Genomic DNA, 22623 nt, shown 5'->3' with positions numbered 1-22623 from the left:
AGGAATGTTTTTTTTCTGACTGGAGGCCTGTGACCAATGGTATTCCAAAAGGATCAGTGCTGGGACCACTGTATATAAATGATTTGGATGAAAATATTGGTGGTCTGATTAGAACATTTGCAGGCAACATGAAAATTAGGTGAAAATTGGAGTTTGGACAGTGAGGAAGTTTCTAAAAGGATACAGCAGGATGTAAATCAGTTGGAAAGAAATAGCGGGTGGAGTTTAATCTGGGCAGGTGTGGGATGACGTATTTTCGAACATCAAATGCAACAGGAAACTATATGATAAATGACAATGCTCTTAGGAGCATTGATGTACAGAGGGATTTGGGGTCCAAGTCTATAGCTCCCTGAAAATGGCAATGCAAGTGGGTAAGATGGTAAACAAAGTGTGTGGCATTAGTCGGGATAATAAGTACAAAAGTTGAGAGGGTGCAAAACTGGTTTACCAGGATGTTGCCTGAATTAGAGAGCATTAGCTGAAAGGAGAGGTTGGACAAACTGTTTTTGCCAGAGTATCAGAGGATGAGGGGCCTGACAGAAATATATAGAATTACGTGAGACATGTATTGGGTGGATAGTCAGAGTTTTTTGCCCAGGCTGGAAATATCAAATACTAGGTGTCATAGGTTTAAGATGAGAGAGGGAAAGTTTAAAGGTGATGAGCAAGAAAAGTTTTTTTCGACATAAGTGGTAGATGCTTGGAATATGCTGCTAGGGAAGATGGTAGAAGCAAACATGATAGCAACATTTACGAGGCATTTAGGCAGACTCATAAATAAGCAGGGAATAAAGGGATATGGATCATGTACAAGCAGATGGGATTGGTTTAGAACAGCATCATGGCTGGCACAGATTGTCCAAAGAGTCTGCTTCTGTGCTGTATTGTTCTATGTTGTCAGACCAATGGATAAAGGATGATGTGGAGCTGTCCTGAGAAGAAAAATACCACTCAACTTCCTTAGTGTAGGGATAGGTGTATATCACTGGGCAAGAGTTATAGCTGGGGGAAAGGCAATTACAATGAGATTAGGCAAGATTTAGGGAGCATAGGATGGGGAAGGACACTGCAGGGGATGGGCACATTAGAAATGTGGAGCTTATTCGAGGAAAAGCTCCTGTGTGTCCTAGATAAGTATGTACCTGTCAGGCAAGGAGGAAGCGGTAGAGCGCGGGAGCCGTGGTTTACGATGGAAGTGGAATCTCTGGTCAAGAGGAAGAAGAAGGCTTATGTTAAGATGAGATGTGAAGGCTCAGTTAGGGCGCTTGAGGGCTACGAGGTAGCCAGGAAAGACCTAAAGAGAGGGCTCAGAAGAGGCAGGAGGAGACATGAGAAGTTGTTGGCGGATAGGATCAGGCTAAACCCTAAGGATTTCTATAGGTATTTAAGGAATAAAAGAATGATGAAAGTAAGATTAGGCCCAATCAAGGATAGTAGTGGGAAGTTGTGTGTGGTGTCAGAGGAGATAGGGGAAGCACTAAATGAGTATTTTTCGACAGTATTCACTCTAGAAAACGACAATGTTGTCGAGGAGAATACTGAGATACAGGCTACTAAACTACGTGGGATTGAGGTTCACAAGGAAGAGGTATTAGAAATCCTACAGAGTGTGAAGATAGATAAGTCCCCTGGGCCGGATGGGATTTATCCTCGGATCCTCTGGGAAGCCAGGGAGGAGATTGCCGAGCCTTTGGCATTGATCTTTAACTCGTCATTGTCTACAGGAATAGTGCCAGACGACTGGAGGATAGCAAAAGTGGTTCCCCTGTTCAAGAAGGGGAGTAGAGACAACCCTGGTAATTATAGACCAGTGAGCCTTACCTCACTTGTTGGTAAAGTGTTGGAAAAGGTTATAAGAGGTAGGATTTATAATCATCTAGAAAAGAATAATTTGATTAGGGATAGTCAGCACAGTTTTGTGAAGGGAAGGTCGTGCCTCTCAAACCTTATTGAGTTCTTTGAGAAGGTGACCAAACAGGTAGATGAGAGTAAACCGGTTGATGTGGTGTATATGGATTTCAGAAAGGCGTTCGATAAGGTTCCCCACAGTAGGCTATTGTACAAAATGTGGAGGAATGGAATTGTGGGAGATATAGCAGTTTGGATCGGAACTTGGCTTGCTGAAAGAAGACAGAGGGTGGTAGTTGATGGGAAATGTTCATCCTGGAGTCCAGTTACTAGTGGTGTACCACAAGGGTCGGTGTTGGGTCCACTGCTGTTTGTCATTTTTATAAATGACCTGGATGAGGGCGTAGAAGAATGGGTTAGTAAATTTGCAGATGACTCTAAGGTTGGTGGAGTTGTGGATAGTGACGAAGGATGCTGTAGGTTGCAGAGAGACATAGATAAGCTGCAGAGCTGGGCTGAGAGGTGGCAAATGGAGTTTAATGCAGACAAGTGTGAGGTGATGCACTTTGGTGGGAGTAACTGGAATGCAAAGTACTGGGCTAATGGTAAGGTTCTTGGTAGTGTTAATGAGCAGAGAGATCTCGGTGTCCATGTACACAGATCCTTGAAAGTTGCCACCCAGGTTGACAGGGCTGTTACGAAGGTATACAGTGTTTTAGCTTTTATTAATAGAGAGATCGAGTTCCGGAACCAAGAGGTTATGGTGAAGCTGTACAAAACTCTGGTGCTGCCGCACTTGGAGTATTGCGTACAGTTCTGGTCACTGCATTATAAGAAGGATGTGGAAGCTTTGGAAAGGGTGTAGAGGAGATTTGCTAGGATGTTTGCTGGTATGGAGGGAAGGTCTTATGAGGAAAGGCTGAGGGACTTGAGGCTGTGTTCATTAGAGAGAAGAAGGTTGAGAGGTGACTTAATTGAGACATAGAAGATAATCAGAGGGTTAGATAGGGTGGATAGGGAGAGTCTTTTTCCTAGGATGGTGATGGCGAGCACGAGGGGGCATAGCTTTAAATTGAGGTGTGAAAGATATAGGACAGATGTCAGAGGTAGTTTCTTTACTCAGAGAGTAGTAAGGGAATGGAACGCTTTGCCTGCAACGGTAGTAGATTCGCCAACTTTAAGTACATATAAATCATCTTTGGACAGGCATATGGACGTACATGGAATAGTGTAGGTTAGGTGGGCTTCAGATTGGTGTGACAGGTCGGCACAACATTGAGGGCCGAAGGGTCTGTACTGTGCTGTAATGTTCTATGTTCTATGTTCTATGTTCATGCTCTGAGAACTGTTGTACCTTTGTCCTTACTGCCTCAATTAAGGCTACTCTGATGGTGGCTAGTATTATCCCCTTGATGGGGTGGAGTACGCACATCTGCTGTTGTCCCCACCAGGAAGCGTGGTAGCTTTTGCAGTCAATACCAACAGCCTAGCCTAGGAAACCTCATTAGGATCAAAACAAATTGAAAAAAAAATCACTCATGTCAAAGTCAATAAAAAGGCCTTTTCTTTGGATGACGAGGTTGTGTAGAATGCAGCAGATCTTCATGAATCAGGACATATTCTCCTTTGAATTCTGCAGGGACCCCTCTAGGAAATTGCAGGCAATTAAATCATTGCTTCAGCATCTCAAAATATCTACTTAATAAAGGTTCTATAACAGCAGAACGGTTTTCATTATTTCCTTGCTGGCAATGTGTGTTTGAATTGCAGAGAGGCATCATGAGCCAGGTGTAATGTAGATAGCCCAGCCATTCTCTGGTTTAACATGGTGGCTGAGAGACTGAGGGAACAACAGACTGTACACGGTGAAACCATCTTTACTATTGCCAGGCATTCAGCAGTTCAATACAGTTATACACCAATTGCTTATTCATTGAATGGTAACCTTTGTAGTTACGGTACAGATCAGTGTTTAAATTGTACTGGCAAAGCCACATGTGTGGTTGATGACACTGAGGTATGGGGAAGCCTAATATCCAAGCATTGCTGCAAGTGTGCTCCTGCTTTCATCTGTCCAAAGAGAACAAAATGCAGTCCCCTTTCCTGACACACAGCCTATATCACATCTCTAGTTCTGAAATGTATAATGCATTGGGAATTTTAGCAAAATCCAGCCTGGAAGGATGTTGACATTAACAAATTCTGGGTCACCTTCACTTTCACTTGCAGCATTGTCCTCACATGGTTCTCAGGCTGCACGTCTGATTCCATGAGTTATGTGAGCAGCTTATCCATGAATTATGGATGATCACCATACTGATCTTGGATTATGTGGAGGCACAGAAAGTGCTGCTATAAAAATCTCCTGCAGAAAGCCCTTCTCCCCTCCCTCTCGGAATAGCTTGTGTTCATATTTGCTGTGTTGTGCCGCAGGCCATGATGGGCTGCTGTTATAGTATCCATGATTGGGAACATTTGATGTGTTCAGAGCTTTTGCAGTACTAATAAGTGTGTTCCCCATGTTCACCTACACCACCTGCAGGCATCACAATCTGTAAGCAACTCAGCACCTAAACAACTTAAACAACCATGAGAAGATAAGTAACAACTAACTCACAGGTTGATGAAGCATGCTGTTGTTGGAAGTTAGGGTGGGAGAACGAAGTGCCTTCATGCTACTCAACATATTAACCAGAGAAGCAAGTTCCAAAATGGTATAACAAGCATTAAATCAGTGTTACACACTTTTCTGATCTCATGATTTGCTTACTCCTATTGCTGTCAATGATGATATCTAATCAGCCTAATGGGTTTCCACTGTAGATATACAGTTGAATATGCCAATTCACAACTCTAAGATTTGTTTTCTCCCTCTGTGACTACTCTACCTTATCATCTAGGTGTTTGGACCTAAAACATGGTGCAGCTTAAATGTCAAGTTGTTGCATTTTGAACAACTGGTAGTAAGCTCCTCCTGGTCATTAATGTTAATGTTACCAAGTAAGAGGAAGAGATGAAGCAGAGGGAGGCAATGGGAGCTCAATGATATTATCATTGGTCAATTAATCCAGAGACACAGGTAATGTTCATGGGACCTGGGTTTGAATCCTGCCATGGCAGGTAGTGGAATTTGAATTCAATATAAATCTGGAATAAGAGTCTTGTCAGTTATCATAAATACTTATTTGGTTCACTAATATCCTTTAGGGATGGAAACTGCCATCCTATCTAATCTGGCCTACAAATAACCCCAGACTCATAGCAATGTGGTTGACTCTTATCTGCTCTCTTAGGGTTTAGGAATGGGCAATAAATGCTGGCCAGCCATTCACTCCCACATCCCTTGAATGAATAAATAGAATTTAAAGATGAGGTTCATTGTGCCTTTGTTGTATTTTCTTTGTCAATAAAGACCTCCGTATGTAAACAAAATCTTTGTGTACAGAGCAGCTGTCACACCAAGATAACAAAGTGTGAAGCTGGATGAACACAGCAGGCCAAGCAGCATCTCAGGAGCACAAAAGCTGACGTTTCAGGCCTAGACCCTTCATCAGAGTGGGGGATGGGGAGAGGGTTCTGGAATAAATAGGGAGAGAGGGGGAGACAAACCGAAGATGGAGAGAAAAGAAGATAGGTGGAGAGGAGAGTATACGGCCTAGACTGTGCATCAGTGACACGAGTGCCAAAGAAATTCTACCGAAAATATACCACCAGCACATTGTACTGTTTCAGTAGGAGGACCTATCAAAGAAATGCTAACATCCTTCTTGAAGTCAATTCTACAAGCAGTCAAGCAAGACTCCTTCAAAATCAACTATGTTGGACTGGACACTGCCCAGAAGGCTGAACAGCATTACCCACTTCTTAGCAAATAGGAAGGATGTTGTTAACCATAAGAGGGCACAGAAAATACTTACAAGGATGTTGCCATGACAGGAGGGTTTGAGCCACAGAGGGAGGCTGAATAGGCTGTGGCTTTTTTTCCCCTGGAGCATTGGAGATTGAGGAATGACCTTATAGAAATTTATAAAATCATGAGGGGCATGGGTAGGGTGAATAGCCAAGGTCTTTTTGCTTGGGTGGGAGAGTCCAAAACTAGAGGGCATAGGTTTAAGATGAGAGGAGAAAGATTTAAAAAGGAACTGAGGGGTAACGTTTTCACACAGAGGATGGTGCATGAATAATATGAGCTGCCACAGGAAGTGAAGGAGGCTGGCACAATAACAACATTTAAAAGGCATCTGGATGGGCGTATGAATAAGAAGGGTTTAGAGGGATATGGGCCAAATGCTGGTAAATGGGACTAGGTCAGATTGGGATGTCTGTTTGGCACAGATGAGTTGGGCCGAAATGTCTGTTTACGTGCTGCGTGAATGTGGGACTGTATGATTACAAATGGCCTGTATTCCTTTTGTGATGACTTATCTATAATGTACACTGTAATGCACTCACCAAAATGGCATTCAGCATAAATCGCACTGGACGTGATCAGATTCAGAAACAGCACAGGCAGTATTTTGGGATTAAATTAGCACCCTGAGCTCTGATGCTAACGGCTTTGTCAGAACCAAATTTTTCACTCGTTATCTGATGCCCTGAGAGATCATAAGGCTCAATATGAATATAATCTGGTTTTAAATATTCTTTTATTAAAACTGCCTAAATGGTTTATAGTGGTGACTCACCCAGTCCTTCCAAGTTCCTTTGGGATTTTCTTGCATGAAAGGTTGCAGTCGCTGCAAGAGAGTTTGACACGCATCCTGAGAGGAACATAACCAAACCATGATTACGAAAATACCATGTCAGGAATTATAACGACAAGAAAAATGCTCTGGAATCAGAATCCAAATGAAGTGTAAACAACCACTAACATCTGTGGGAAATAAGCCCTCCCTGGTAAAGATAACTGTATGTGTTTAAACCGGCTTTAGCCAACTCAGCAATATTAGTATGAGACTGCAATCATAAAGACCAGATTAGGTAAGGACTCAGATGAACCCTATAGGTGTCGGATTCTTCACATTATGGGAAGGTAAACTGGTCACCCGCCCTCTTGATCATGGAGAGTTGAGGCTCCAGTAAGATGGGTAAATATGTGAGAATCATGGACTCCAGCATTACTTTCACAGATTAGAAGTGTTTTCACATTACAGATGATCAGTTGTTGAGATCTGGTGGGTTCTCAATCTTCATGTTGTCCCAAAGGCAGCTGGGTCTTACGAGCAAGGGCTAGACTGGTGAGCCTTGTGCTGACTGACATCTAGTGGAATAAATACAGAAAATGCTGGAGATACTACAATGTCATTAAGGCATCTATAGAGAGAGAGAAAAACATAGAGCTAATGTTTCCTCCGGGAAACTACCATTATCAAGAGCTTCTTGCCCATCAAGATCTCACCAGAAATGGGCATTGGGTGAGCAGGGTCGCATTTGTGAGGATTTCAAAGTACCCACACAAAAAGAGTGACATGGAGCCAGTGACATGATTTTGAGCTGCCAGTTCTGTATCATGATACTCACGGAGGCCTGAATACAGTGATCAGTTTAAGTTTCTTCCTCCTTATAGCAACGCAGCTCATTCAGTAGTGACCTTATTTCATTTAAGCATGATTTCCCACATTACCTTCACAGCCATGCCATTGAGATCAGTGCCAGAGGAGGCCGCAGTAGGGCTGGTGTTGGGCACCATACCAGTGGAGGTTTCACTCAGGTGAATAGCAGACATTGGAATCTTCAGCTCATGGCTGGCAATCTGAAAAATCAGGAAGGAACAGGAGTTAAATCGTCAAAAATAGAGTGTTTAAACAAAAACAGATAACCTTATGCCAATCATCAAGACAATCTTCTGGAAGGTCCAAGTGGATTGAAGCACTTTAATTTAAGGAGGAAGGAACATAGAAAGCAGCAAAATTTCTGCCAGTTAGCCTATCATCTGTTATAGGGAAGATGCGAGAATTCCTCACTAAGAAGTTTCAGCAGGAAACTTAGAAAATCGCATGTGGTCAGGCAAGCTAAATTATTCTACGCAAGGGAAATCATGTTGACCTAATCCACTATTTTAATAAAGTAATAACCATAGGTTGGTAGATAGGATAGTGAAGAAGGCATTTGGTGTGCTTGTGTTTAAATGGACAGTGCATGGAGTAAAAGAGTTTGGAGGTCGCGTTGCAGCTGTATGGTGCATTTGTTAGGCCACTTTTGGAATTCTGGTCACCCTGCTATAGGAAAGATATTGTGAAACTTGAACTGGTTTAGAGAACATTTACAAGGATGTTGCCAGGTTTGGATGGAGTCCCAGGTTTGGACGGACAGAGCTATAGGGAGAGACTGAGTAGGCTGGGGCAATTTCCATCATGAAGAGCATGCATAGGGTGAATAGCCAAGATCTTTCCACCGGGGTGAAGAATTCAAAAAATAGAGGGCATAGGTTTAAGATGGGAGGGGAAAGATTTAAAAGGGACCCAAGGGGCAACTTTTTCACGCAGAGGACAGTGCGTATTTGGAATGTGCTGCCAGAGGAAGTGGTGGGGGTGGGTACAACTACAAAATTTAAAAGACATCTGGGTGGGTAGATAAATAGGAAGGGGTTGGAGGGATATGGGCCAAATGCTGGTGAATGGGACTAGATTTATCTAGAATATCTGGTCGGCATAGACAAATTGGACCGTAGGGTCTGTATCCATGCTGTACATCTCTATGATTCTATAGTTGTTAAATTTGCTGATGATACCAATATAGGTAATAAATTAACTTGTCAAAAGAAGGTAAAAAGTCTGCAAAGGAATATATACAAATTGAGTGATTGCCAAAGATTCGTCGAGATGGAGTGTAATGTCCATTTTGGTACAACAAGTAGAAAAATCATGTAGTATTCAAATAGAGAGTGATTGTAGATTTCACTGTGCAAATCAATCCGGATATCCTGACATGAATAATAAAAAAATAGTTATAATGCAGGTACAGCAAGTAATTACGAAGAAAAGTGGAAAGTTGTTGTTTATAGCAATAGGAATGGAATACAAAAGTTGAGAAGTTTTCCTGCAGTTGTACAGGACATTAGTTAGGCCACATCTGGAATACTGTGTACAGTTTTGGTCTCCTTTGTTGAAAGGAAACATAATTGCTTTTGAAGCTGATCTGAGAAGGTGACTTGACTCGTTCCTGACAGAATGACTTACCTTATAAAGAAAGGCTGAATAGTTTGAGTTTACAAAATAATTCTATTAGAACAGAACACATCTTGAGGTATTGATACAGTGGATAATGGGAGGATGTTTTCTCTTGTGGTGGGGCCATAGTGGACATAGTTTAAGAATAAGTCTCCCTTTTAAGAGAGAAACAAGCATACGTTTTTATCTCAAAAGGTCATTAGTCTGTGAATTATATTCGTCAGAACATAGTGGAGGCTAATACTTTGAATTTATTGAAGGTTGGACAAAATGGATCTTTGATAGACAAGGGAATCGAGTGTCATATGATACAGGCAGCATAAAGTACTCATAAAGCTCAGGCTACAGCTCCAAATTTCAACCTTCTTGTGCATCAGTCTCCCTGGAGGGCGTATTTGAAATTTCCATGACTATATCTTTCAGCCATATCAATACAATTACTCCCAAATTCTATTTAATTCTTCCCAATTTTCCCAATCTCAACCAACAGCAGGAGACCCAAGTTGCTCTATGTTAGGCAAGAAGTCACGCAGGACCTCACTAGAGATTGAAGGCTCCTCTAGTTTGTGTGTTTCTGTCCCTGGCAAAGCGGGTCTATGAATGGCAAAGCACCATCAGGAGGAACAGGTCAGCCCAATTTATTTTCTCCCATTCCCAACCCAAAGTCACTGAATCATAGTCCTGATTTTAATTCCAGATTGTACGTTACTGGGACCTGGTGGTCAACAGTACACGTTAAAGTGGAAAGTAAATGCAACAACTGCACCAGTCACAATAGAAGTTTCCAAATTCCGATTTTAGCCAGGGTATCAGTTATGGGTGTAGAATAACTGTGCTCAGGTCCTTGAAGGTAGAGACTGGGGGAAATGGCAATAAGTGAAATCAGAGAGGATTACCAACTACAGGTGCCTGACCTTTGCTGGAAAAGGGCAGAATCCAATTTGCCTCTTGCTGAAGAACCTTGCAAGCACTAACAAGTGAGGAAAGAGAAACTTGGCATACCTGTCAATCCCATTGTAAGACTACCAGCTTCAAAGAACGTGATTACCTGAAGAATCTTGGTATGAAGGCCTTGTCCCATCTCTGTCCCACCATGGGTCAACAAAACAGATCCATCCTCATAAACATGGAGCAAAGCTCCAGCCTTCAAAGCAAAAAGATGCTTGAATTAATCTGTTCTCTCATATTTGCAGCTCTACAGGTCCAACATGTGTCATCAATCCACCCAGGGAAAAAGCCACATGCTGTAACTAACAACCCACAGAGGGTTATTCTAATAATCAGGATAATTAATTTAATTATTTTTTACTTGGGCCTCAGTGTTATTGCTCCAATTCTCTACAATGTGACTTCCAATTAACAGTCAAGGAATCTCTGGGTTAGAAACCAGTTCAATTGGATGGAGGAATAAAGTCAGCACAGGGTTCAGTATAGTCACACTCTGTTTCAAGAAAATGATGCCCTTTTGCTAAACTAAATTATTGTCATGATTACTGCATGTTGAAAACAGCCACTCTCAGCGATACTCATCATCAAGACAGTAACCAACTGATGCAATGCAGCACAAACAACCTTGGATTTTCAGGGTCATACTCATTGAACACTTTCAGTTTAAATCATTTGCACCTACAATCACACAGACACATACATGTGAAGTGTACTCAGACAGCACATGATCAAAATCAATAGTTATACAAAATATGACTAGAAAAAGTAACCTACCTGGTTGAGCGTAGATTCAGAAAAACCAACTCCCTTTCTCAGGGGGACAATAGAAATACCCCTTTTCTTCCAGCGATTGAGATTGTTGAATTTCTCGACAGAAATCTTTCTATTGTGATAAGAAGCCATTTGTAGGCATTCATTCCAACAGGTCAGCTGATTACGTGAGTCAAACACGTGTTTGTAAGGTGTGCAGGCCTCCTGTCCTCTGTATAAATTTATTTCACGTACCTGAAAAGTTAAACGGTGTTTTTCAAATGATCCTATGGCTATCCAGAGAAACTCACTGCCTTGTTGTATAGGACGCCTGAAGGGATAAAATTGTTGAGGATATTCAACAGCTGCATGACCTTGAATGAGTCCTACGAACATACCTGTATATGCCAAAGACGGCACCTGCAGCTTTTTTTATTCTGTATTGGCCATCAGTTTTATCTACTGTATTTGCTATTTTTTTTGCTGGCTGTTTGTTACACTTTATAAGAAAGAAAGTTTTGTTCCAAGTTATTTGACTTCATCTCAGACCAGAATCAGAAATGGTACCAGGAATAACTCCAGAACAGCCGTCGATCGAGAGATCCCTGACAGCTGGAAGGGCATGAGGCTTTTGTTTCTTTACCCTCTCTTTATCATTTTTTTCTATTTCCTTAATAAATGTTCCTTTTGTTGTCTTTTATTATTACTCAGTAAATGTTCATATTTTAGCAAATTGCTGTTGTCGAGCCTTCTGTTAACAACATTTAACCAAATTTGAAAAGAACAACTTGGATGCATTCTGTGATCCAAGACATTTTTGGCGACCAGACATGGGGTTTGGGAAAATGTATAAGAGAAGGGAAAAGCAATCTGATGCTTCAGAGACTTTGCGTGTTCCAGGGCATAATGTAACAGACTCTGGACTTGGGCCTGTAGTTAATACGTTAGCACAATTCGGATCCCCAAAAGGAAAGGGGATGGTTGTAACTAGAGAAAAACAGTTAACTAGATCCCAGGTTTCTGTGTTGTGCAAGTGCACTGAACCTTGCAGAAGTGTTAATTCTTGTAGTCTGGTTTGAATGGACCTTTGTTTGTTGGTTGCTAAATGTCATCTTGTATGGTTTTTTTTGTTCCCTGAAGCTCGAGATCAGGGGATACTTTGAAGTTTTAATTGCATTTTGGAATGTATGGTGATTTGAAAGTGTATTGTGTGATTGTATCTGTGTGGAGCATGTATGGTTAATGTAATGTCCTTTTAAGAAACTATCAGTGGTTTTGTAAAGCAAAAATTTGCGAAATGTTGATTAAAAATCTTGGTAAAATTTTACGTTTTGGAATTGACTCCGTGTTGTGTTTGGGCTTGGGTAAATTTTAATTCCAGAAATTTCCATGTTTGGAATTTCATTCTCTGGTCAGACTGAACTTCTAAATACTGTTCTAACGCAAGTGAATCTTTAATTCCTGATGATAAGATTGACTCATTGTTAATATCTAAGTGATAGGGAAATTGGAATGCTGAAACTGCAACACCCTGTGTACGGGGAGTTTCGAAAAGACAATTTTAACAAAGGTTTGGGCTTTTCCTTCCTTCAAGGAGGAGGAGAGACAGATGATGTAATTACATGCAGGAGTTTACACCCCACCCACTTTGTTAAACCCATAGTAGCTTAATATAATTAATCTATTCTGCTTGACGTGGAATGGATGGCGCTTGTTTATTTTTAGAAATTAGAGACACTGAAGGCTGAACCCATTTGCATAATTTCAATGTTGCAATACTGTGATGGTTTAGGCACCTTCAACCCATCAAGCCATTCGTCAATAACACATTTCAGTTTTGGAGAAGTGTTATGGAAATATGAGTGTCAGGAATCTCGAAACTACTGAGCCTGAGTATACTTAGGCATATCAAAACAAAAACAGTATTAAAACTCACATACCCTGGTATTCTAAAACATTTAAATGGGACAGTCACCTGAAAATTTAAAGGGATTCTGGGAAATGATAAAGTGAATGTACACAGTCTCAATGGTTTCAATACATAAAAATGGTTACTGACTTGAAGAGAGTAAATTGAGTATTGAATCTGAACAAATTTACACAGAGATATATCAAATATCTAGAATGAGTCATCAAGTAACTTTAAAAAAATGTGGGTCATTCCAGAGAAAGAACAAAGTATGTTGTACCTGAATCAAGCAGAAATGTTTAACTTCTGTTTTAAAATATTATGAGATTATGTTCCATTGACTATCAAATCTCTACAGATTTCTGAAATTAGATATGGTGGTAATAGTTAAGTTGCAAAACCGGATGAGATGAAGTAAACTAGGGGTGGAGACTTGTGCCAGAAGACAAAAAATAGTAGAATAATGGGTTGAATTGCCAATTTAGGTTAAAATGTTACAGTAGTGAAAAGAAGGCTTACAACAGAGCACAAAACTGATAGCTTTCTCTTGGTGATGTTTGCGTCCTTTGTCTTTCCTTTTTAAGAGAACTGAATTGGTGATCAAGCCACGACCTTAGGTATTGAGACCATACATGGCAAGATAAATAAAACCTCATAAACCATTTGATAAGATCATTTGGAAGTCAAGAATGCGTGACATGGTCTTGGGATACCAATGTAATTGTGCAAAAGTGAGTGGTAGCTCAAAAGTAACAAACATGAGACAGAGTCAAACATGCGCTGAAGAACGGGTCTCAGACATGTACACCTACTTGACAAAAGGATAAGTGTGGCTTGGAACAGCACAAAAATATAGTTTAAATGATACAACACTGACACATAATCCATTGGAGAAACTGACTTTAAAACAATGAAAGTAGTACTAGTGAAAGGGATGTAAAAAGAATTACGATCAAAATATAAAGTGTGATTGGCCATTATGTTAAAGTGTTACAGAAATGAAAAAATATGGATTCTAGGAGGAGTCATAATATACTGACCAAAAGGGCTCATCAGATGACATATTGATAACCCATCTTGAGCATTTTTAGGTGAAATTGTAATGTATTTGAACAGTTACTGTTTTGAAAGAAGGCTGAGCTAAGACTCAGGTGATGTAGAAGTCTGTGGTAAGGGAAATGTGTGAAAAATAAAAGGCGGGAAGCATAAGGTGAAGGTAAGCCTGATGAACGTTAGAGCAGTATTGTTTGTTACCGTGTGCACTGTAGCTCAAAGGAGGTATCTGCATTTGGAGGTAGTTACCACTCCATGATAAAATCATTCATAAAATTGGCAAGGAGAGAAACATATCGAAGAAGTATCCTCAAAATGGATACAGATGAAGAGAGCTGAGAAATTTTGAATCACTGTCTGTTATTTTACTGTATTGAGTGAAATGACCTATGGATAGGGAACTGGAGGATTTGAAAAAACAACACAAATTAAGAAACCTGAATCGGAAATATACTGAATTTTAGAGCATATTATTTAAATGGATTAACTGAAAAAAAATGTAGATGATATTCTGGTCGCCTCAGTCAGGTGGCACGAATTGTGGGTTCCATCATGGCCCTGTAAATCAGAGATGGAATATGTATATTTAAAGGGTTGATCCTCAAAGACCACCGCAATTTGATGATACACCCTTATTGTTGTATTGTTTGTACTGATGCTAGTTATTTTTATTGTAGATTTCATCTTGTAATGTAAGGTACACACTCTTTTATACATTCTTGTGTGGCTATCACTGATTTGCCCCTGCAACACGCACTGTCAAATATCATCAGGGTGGATTGTATAGGATGGGCTGAAGGGCTAAAAGTGCTGATGACATTTGACAGCTGCATGACCACGAATGAGGTCTGCGAACATTCTTGTACATGCCAAAGACAGCACCTGCAGCTAGCTTTTTCTGTAGCTGTGTTTTCTGTACTAGCCATCAGTTTTGTCTGTTGTATTTGCTGTTTTCTGTGCTGGTTGATCATGACACTGTAAAAGAGAGAGAGAGAGTTTTGTTCCAGCTCGTTGGACTTCACCTTGGACCGAAATCGTAAACGGTGCAAGGAGCAAGCTCAGCCTCCAGACCAGCCATTGATTGAGGGGTCCCCAATGGCCAGAAGGGCGTGAGGCTTATTGTTTTTTCAATCTCTTTTTCATTTGTTTTATTAATTTCATAAAATTTCCTTTCTTTTTTCATCTTCTCTTATTACTCAATAAATGCTCATATTTTTAAAATTGCTCTTGTTGAGCCTTCTCTTAACTGCATTAACCAAATCTGAGAAGAACTGTTTGGATACATTCTGTGATCCATAACACTAATCAACCCGGCAATAGACTTGCCCACTCATGTTACTGTTATTTTAGTGTATAACGAACAGATTCACTTCCAAATTTCCAATACTCAATCAATTGTTCTCTTTCTTTTGAAAAAGAAATTAATCAGAGTAGGATATTGAAATCTTGTGAATATAATTAATAGTAAATTGAAAATAAAGGAAAATAGTGTTCAGAAACTCTGTAGTGGTTAGTTGCCTGATATCACAGTTGGCAACACTGGGATTCATTTACAGTGCCCTTGTCTGGCATTAGTGGAGTGGATAAGAGTCTTGAAATGAGATCAAGTAGCATTATCTTGAAAAGAGCCAATCTACAGTGTCCAAAGTGACCATATTTTCAAGTAAAAAGAGGACAGTCAATTTAAGTCGGAAATGATTGGAGCCTTTGTTGAGTGCACTTTGATCATGTCCATAGATGATGGACTGAGGAAACCTGTAAGTGTCAAATAATCATTGTGGCTTTGGTGGAGCATTACAAATATATGATTATTTGGGTTACTAACTAGAATACTTATTGTTAAAATCTAACTTTATTCCTAAAAGTTATCATCTAATTTCATTAGGAATTTATTTTCGTATATCAACATTACTAAAGTAGAGCACAGTATAAAAGGACGGTAAGGTAGGGCCATGACAAAATTATATTAAGTTATATAGAGCCAACTCTCAGCAAAAAGACAAAACCTTGAGGCCATCTGTGACATTGTTTATTGAGGTAAAACTATAGGATTAAAATGTGCTATGAACCCAGCTGACGGTAATACTGGATACTTCAGATCAAAGGGTAAGCTCTGGCTTGGGAGATCATCAATTTTATTTTGACAATTTGGTAATTAGTAGCTATTTATATCACATGAGGATGTCAACGTACTTTAATGATGAGAAAGAATGTAAAACTATTTGCACAAGACAATTTTGAAAGGTCTTAAATAACAAAAATTCAACCCTTTTTGCTCAGCAATATCATTTCCTGACATGGAAACACCAAGAAGCATCACTGTTTACTTTCTTCCTCAACTGTTGAGGTTGATAGCGTTTCCTTTTGAACTTTCCGAACATTCACCCAATGTGGCACCCTTATTGTCTCTTCCCAAGGTACACAGGTTAACTTATCATTTTTACTAACTGGACTCTAAGAAAAGTTCTGTCCATTTGAACTTCTAAAAGAGTTTAAGACTTCTTTCTTTATAATAAATGCCAATGCAGTTCTAGGTGACATAGCCTTGGAGGATTTTGATAACAGAAATAGGTGTATGTGAAAAATATTGACAAGATCTTCCAGTCTCTGAATAGTCAGACATTGGACGTACAATCTAAGATATGCACTGGGCTCCTCAGAAATCTTGATGCACTGACTCCATGGGAACTACCCAGGAAGTTTAAACTTCAACAGACAAGTTTCCTTTGTCCAGACACCTTCTGAAAATGTTTTTGAGTCTGAGTTCTGATTCAGTTACCAGGATAGTTATCCAGGGAATGTCAGCAAATTTTCATCCCTGCCTCTGAGCCCCTCATTACCTACAACCCACCGATGGGCCCCCACCACCCAACTTCCCCTGGCCAATTTGCTCCAACTATCCTCTACTGCCTGACCCCCTTCATTCCCCACCAACTTGACCTGACCAGCTTCCACTGCTTGCTGTCATCCCCTGATGTCCCCCAGTTCAAACTGACTATCCCCGATCCTTCCATCCAACACCCTACCCAACCTGATTCACTATTACTGTCTGATTACCATCTGGCAGGCTCACAGCACCCACCTCATCCCTTTATCAATCCCAGACTCTCCTTGACCCAAACAAATAATCAGCCCTCCCAAACAACAACCCACTCTTTCTGCCTGCCACCCTAATCACTTACCTGACCCACCTATACATTCACCAATACATACACTAACACATTAGTACACAGTTTTTTGGACTGGAGGTATGTGTTCAGTGGTGTGCTAGAAGGATTAATGCTGTGTCCACTGAATGAATGAATGAAAGAAAGAAATATGGGAGGTGATGGTGTAGTGGTATTATCGCTGGACTATTAATCCAGATACCCAGATAACATTCTGGGGATCCAGGTTCGAATCCCACTACAGCAGATGGTGGAATTTGAATTCAATAAAATATCTGTAATTAAGAGTCTAATGATGATCATGAATCCATTGCTGATTGTTGGAAACTCTATCTGGTTCACTAATGTCCTTTAAGGAGGGAAACTGCCATCCTTACCTGGTCTGGCCTACATGTGACTCCAGACCCACATCAATGTGGTTGACTCTGAGCTGCCCTCTGAGCAATTAGGTATGGGCTATAAATGCTGCCCAGCCAGCAGCACTGTCATCTCGTGAATGAGTAAAGAAAAGGAAATGAATTAATAGCCTTTATTGTCACATGCAGTCAAATGAGTGTAGTGAAATGCTTGTAATGTACTCTCAGTGCCATCTAAGGTACAGAGTACCTAGATACAGGATATTTAAGTATTTGTTACAGACTTGAGAGAGTCATAAATAAAAGTTCAGTCTGAGAATAAAGGATAAAGAAGCTTTTTTTTAAAAAAGAAAGTACACACTAAAGAGGAAGGGTTAATAAGTTTGCAGATGACACCTAAATTGGTGGTGCAGGGTAGGGAAGTCCAGAAATGAAGGGTATAGGTTTGAAGTGAGAGGGGAAAGAGTTAAAAAGGGACTAAAGGGGCAACTTTTTCACGCAGAGGATGGTGCATGTATGGAATGAGCCGCCAGAGGAAGCGATGGAGGCTGGTACAATAGAACATTTACTCGGCATGTAGATGGGTAAATGAATAGGAAGGCTTTGGAGAGATAAGGGTAAAACGCTGGAAAATGGGACTAGATTAAATTAGGATATCTGTTTGGCATGCATAAATTGGAGTGAAGGGTCTGTTTTCCATAGTTATATCTCTATGATACGATGACACTGAAAAACTGTTTATATTTCTCAAAGTTTCTCGGTGTGTTTGTGAAAGCTCAGTAGGATATGTCAGCCGGTGCTGTAAAAAGGAGGCACAGCCTGTATCACCAAAATGATCCAGCCTGACCAGAAAGTAGTTTGATTTTCAGGTACACTGCTCATATCTGAAGAAGATCCAACTGAAATCTGGAGCACAGTCTAGTTTCAGAGATGTAGAAGCTGTGTAAAAATAGTAATCTAACAGTGATTGCTCTTCCTTGGAAGATTTGGACCTTATGTAGTGGTAAGATTAGATTAAGATTAGATTAGATTCCCTACAGTGTGGAAACAGGCCCTTCGGCCCAACAAGTCCACACCACCTCTTGAAGCATCCCACCCAGACCCATCCCCCTATAACCAACACACCCCTGAACACTACAGGCAATTTAGCACGGCCAATCCACCTAGTCTGCACATCTTTAGACTGTGGGAGGAAACCGCAGCACCCAGAGAAAATCCACGCAGACATGGGGAGAATGTGCAAACTCCGCACAGACAGTTGCCCAAGGCTGGAATCGAACCCGGGTTGCCTGAATGAAAGACAATTGGTAAGGGAAAGTTACCGCACACAAAGGGCTGGAAAAATGCTTAGGGTAACGAGTAGGTGAATTGATAAAAAATATGCCCTGCCTTTGTCTTTGAGAGGTAGAGACACCATTTAGTGTCAAAACAAACAGGACAAGATACAAAACAGTGAGAGAAGTTTGAAGACCAAAAGCTCAAAGCTGTAAGAGAAACCATTGTGTGCTTTGCCAATCAGATCTTGGTATGGGTATACAATCCAAGTTAAACTATAAAAGATGACTAGTGTACATTTATTGACATACTGACAGCCTAACTCTATCCCTCAAACTTGCAAGCTATTACAGAAATCCTGTTTTCCACTTGGCAGCTCTTCTGGTGAATGCAAATATGGATGGGTCTTCGGAGTCACAGAGACTAGTGAATCCCTTTAACCAGACTGTTAGTCATTTAGACAAGCGCACTTCAGCATTCACTCAACCAAAAGCAAAAATGACTGATTGGAAGATTAATTGAACAACCTGCTTTTGTCCAGTTGTGGTGAATTCCACCAGTAGTTGAAGAGAGAACATAGCAGTACACAGCAGGTATAAGGGACACTGGGATAGTACATACGGGGAGACAAACTGCCTTTCAATAAATTACCTTTTCAGCTGAAAGTCCACATTTAGTAGCAACGTCTGTTATCCAGCTTTCAGTAATAGCAATTGCCTGTGGCTGTCCAAATCCACGAAATGCAGTATTTGATGGTAAATTAGTCTTGCAAACGAAGCCAGTCAGGCGGACATGTGGAATGTAGTAGCCACTGTCCAGCTTTGAGACTATTTCCTGCATAACCTGTCACCAAGAAACCAACACAACTGTCATGATCCTGCTCTCTATATTTATTCAACATTGTCCTTTTTTCCATTAATTATTGTCAGATGCTCCTAACAGCAAATAAGTTTGATATCAGTAGAGAGTATTCTCAAAGAATACATTTAAATAGCACTGTATCACGTCTTCGTGACTCTTCAATGCCTCAGAGCTCAAGGAGTGGTCTTAAAGAGCAGATGCTCCCCTTTGGGCAAATACAACAGGAAATGAATTGAATGACCAGTTAATCTGTTACTCAAATTGCTTGCGGGAGGAATGCTGGTACAGTACAGTAGGGGAAATGCCTTTTGCCCTCCTATGAAAAATGCCTTGGAATCTTCAACATCCGCCCAGTTGTGTAGATAAGGCCTCAGTTTAATGTCTTTTCTACAAGTCAGCACTTCTGACATTGTAGCATTACCTCAGTTCTGCTCTGGAGTTTCAGTTTGATTTTATGTTGATATGAGGGTTGTATTCACAACTTTTACACCTACATCAACATAATTATATTCAAATAGTTGTTCGATAGGTCATCAAGCATCTATTCTAATCCCACTTTCCAGTGCTTGGCCCGTAGCTTTAGATACTATGGCATTTCAAATGCTCATTAAGATAGTCCTTAAATCTCTTGCGGGTTCCTGCCTCTCCCACTCTTTCAGGCAATGAGGTTAGATACCCATCATCATGCAGTTGAAAAATTCCTCAAATGCCCTCTAAACCTCCTGCTTCTTACTTTAAAACTGTATTCCCTGGCTACTGATCCCTGTACTAAGGGGAAACACTTCTCCCTATCTATTCTCATAACTTTGTACATATATCCTCATTCACTGAGCCGCATTTTATCTTCTCTTCTCAGAGTCTTGACAGTATTGACTGCTGACTTTCGTGTTAATTCACCATGTCGTTAACAGAGGCCTGCTCAGGATACTGTAAAAATTTATAAATGGAAATATCGAGTAGGTTCCTGCCTGCTTGCAGTGGGCACTCTGACGCTGAGAGAACATGGTACTCAATATGTTAATGGGCAGGAATGCATTGGGAACAGGTAATGATGCACAACCATTTCAACCATTCATAAGGGGTGCAAGTTTAAAATTGACCCTTACAGCACTTAACATTATACAGGAGACCATCCAACCCATCTCCGCTGTGTTCTCTGAAAAAGTTAACATCCTTTGCCATGTGCCATGTCTATGAGAAGTTAAGGATATAATAATTTAAGAACTATACATTCCTTAGTATTTAAACATTGACTTGGCTGGACTTTTAAACTGGCTACTGTAGATCACATGATCTACAAACTGGATACAGTTCAGGAAAATTCTGAAAATTACAAGGACAATGCTAAACAGATCAACCTGGTGAAATTTTACAAAGTGCGTAGGTGTGCCATAGAACAGCAAAGCAAAGAGAACACAGGCAGTTAGTCTTCAATTCTAAGCAGATAACTAAAGAGATCTATTGAAACTCATTATGCCTGCAGATGTGCTAAAAACTATCCATCTATCGCCTCAAGTGTACAATGGATTTTGACCAGAGGAATAGATAGTCACATGATAAATTATTTGTCAATAAACAATGTTGTATGACCAAAACTCCCCTACATTTTGAAGAGTTTTAATTATACTTTCCTAAGTCCTTGAACCATCTGTTTCCACCAACGTAGGAAGCATAGGCATCTGATTAACAGCTAGGACAGCCTGCAAGTTTATTCAAAACCTGGTTTGGAAGACTCTTGGACTTGCTTGAAATAGGCTGGTTCCTTGTTTGTTTTCATCACTCTATTCCATATTCTCTAACTTTGAATATGCTAGGTTTAAATTTAAGGGAACTTGCTGCAAGTCATGTTTATATGAAAAGGAGATTTGATAATCACAACAAAGCCTTTTGAAATCAATGCACTCTATTTACAGATGGAAGGGGAGGAAATGTAGGAGTTTAGATTATATCTCTCTCTCCTTTCCATAACAGCTTAAGCTTCTCCATTCAGCCTACCAAGCCTGAGTTTGTCAATTGCTCATCCCCTGATACGAACACTTTGGAACTCACCACTAAAGAACAATCCACTTCGTTGCCTCCATTGGAGTAACAGGTCACTTCTGCAGCAATTATTCTGCCATCAGTCAAGTAACCAACCTGCATTTTAAATATCACAATTTATGCAGTATATTTCACAATCTCAGAACAAATGGTTCACAGATAATTAACTACTTTTGAATTGTTGTCATTCTTGGACTGACCAAAACCTTTTACTCACAGGATATCATCTCTCTTCTTGTGGAGGACAATGCAATCTGTCAATGCTAGAAAGATCAGTTTGAACAACTCAATTGTGAATCCAGTAACAACTGATATAAGGTTATATGGATTATATCAGGATAACAGGTTATTTCCCCCAGAATTGACTTCACCCAATCCACGGGCAGGATCTTGTGAGTTTTGCACGTATCTTGCGCGCAGCTTGAAAAAGCGCTAGGACATCCACACTTACTTGTGGAAGGATTGTTCACCAGATCCTATGCTCATCAGGGACTTAAGACGACTCAACAGGATAACCTCGGGTTATAATGTCTTTACCACCTGGAGCTGCCAGACAGAGGCCGGCAGCTTTAGCACTTAGCAGTGACTTGGCAGTGGCTGCTGCTGATAGAGCAGCATGTTGGTGACTACAGATGAGACAGCAGCCCATGGGTCTCGAATACTATGGAGACTTTCATTTCACTCCTTTACTTCAGTGAGACTGGGACTGAATATCACTGACACAAGAGTGCTGTAAAAATTAATCAGTGGTGGCTTCACCACAAGATCTAGATTAAACAGGAGGATCAGTGAACAAAAGCTAATGTCGTTCTTGAAGCAAGCTCTCTGCAGTTATGAAAGTCACTGCTGCCTCACTTCATTCAGAGCTTCAGATGTCTTTGAAGAATATTCCTTGTCCTCCTTGGAACTTTGGCCATTTGAGAGTTGAGCAAATGGGACCAAGTGGAGGAAATAGTCTTAACATCCAGATACAGTGTCTAGTTGATTGAGTTGATTTTGTAGTTTTGCCTGAAATCTTGTGGAGCTGGCTTCAAGAAGGACAATTAGCATTCACGACTGCAGAGAGCTTGCTAACAATTGCTCTAAATGACAAAAAAATTGTCCATCATGCTGGATTGCATTTGCATTTTAAGTTAATAATGAGGCAGAGCAAATGTCAAATTGATATCAAATTAATAGTTGATGCAGAACTTGTTAGCCACTTTGCTCTTGTCCATTTTATAGTGTGGACTTATGTGGGCTCC

The 22623-nt window shown here is 40.4% G+C and overlaps 1 protein-coding gene across 11 annotated transcripts in view; it reads right to left on the bottom strand.

Annotated features, from left to right (window-relative positions):
- The window catches only part of LOC125453844 (aldehyde oxidase 1-like), a 121858-nt gene that overhangs the window by 10379 nt on the left and 88856 nt on the right, over positions 1 to 22623 (bottom strand). For 7 of the 11 annotated variants that reach the window (XR_009445916.1, XM_059647034.1, XM_059647028.1 and 4 more), the window contains 6 exons: positions 21389 to 21475; positions 19130 to 19321; positions 10743 to 10973; positions 10069 to 10164; positions 7475 to 7603; positions 6537 to 6611 (listed from right to left, as the gene is read on the bottom strand). Coding sequence is in view for 7 of the 11 variants with exons in the window: in XM_059647034.1 (XP_059503017.1) it covers positions 6537 to 6611; positions 7475 to 7603; positions 10069 to 10164; positions 10743 to 10973; positions 19130 to 19321; positions 21389 to 21475 (810 nt within the window). In the remaining 4 variants the exon portion in view is untranslated. Of the gene's footprint in view, positions 1 to 6303; positions 6447 to 6536; positions 6612 to 7474; positions 7604 to 10068; positions 10165 to 10742; positions 10974 to 19129; positions 19322 to 21388; positions 21476 to 22623 lie in introns of all 11 variants that reach the window. The other 4 variants (XR_009445918.1, XM_059647031.1, XR_009445915.1 and 1 more) reach the window with 3 other exon arrangements.

The sequence above is a fragment of the Stegostoma tigrinum genome, chromosome 7 (assembly GCF_030684315.1).
Source record: "Stegostoma tigrinum isolate sSteTig4 chromosome 7, sSteTig4.hap1, whole genome shotgun sequence".
Lineage (NCBI taxonomy): Eukaryota > Metazoa > Chordata > Chondrichthyes > Orectolobiformes > Stegostomatidae > Stegostoma > Stegostoma tigrinum.
Note: the sequence above shows the minus strand (reverse complement) of the source record. Positions and strands in the feature narration are given on the sequence as shown.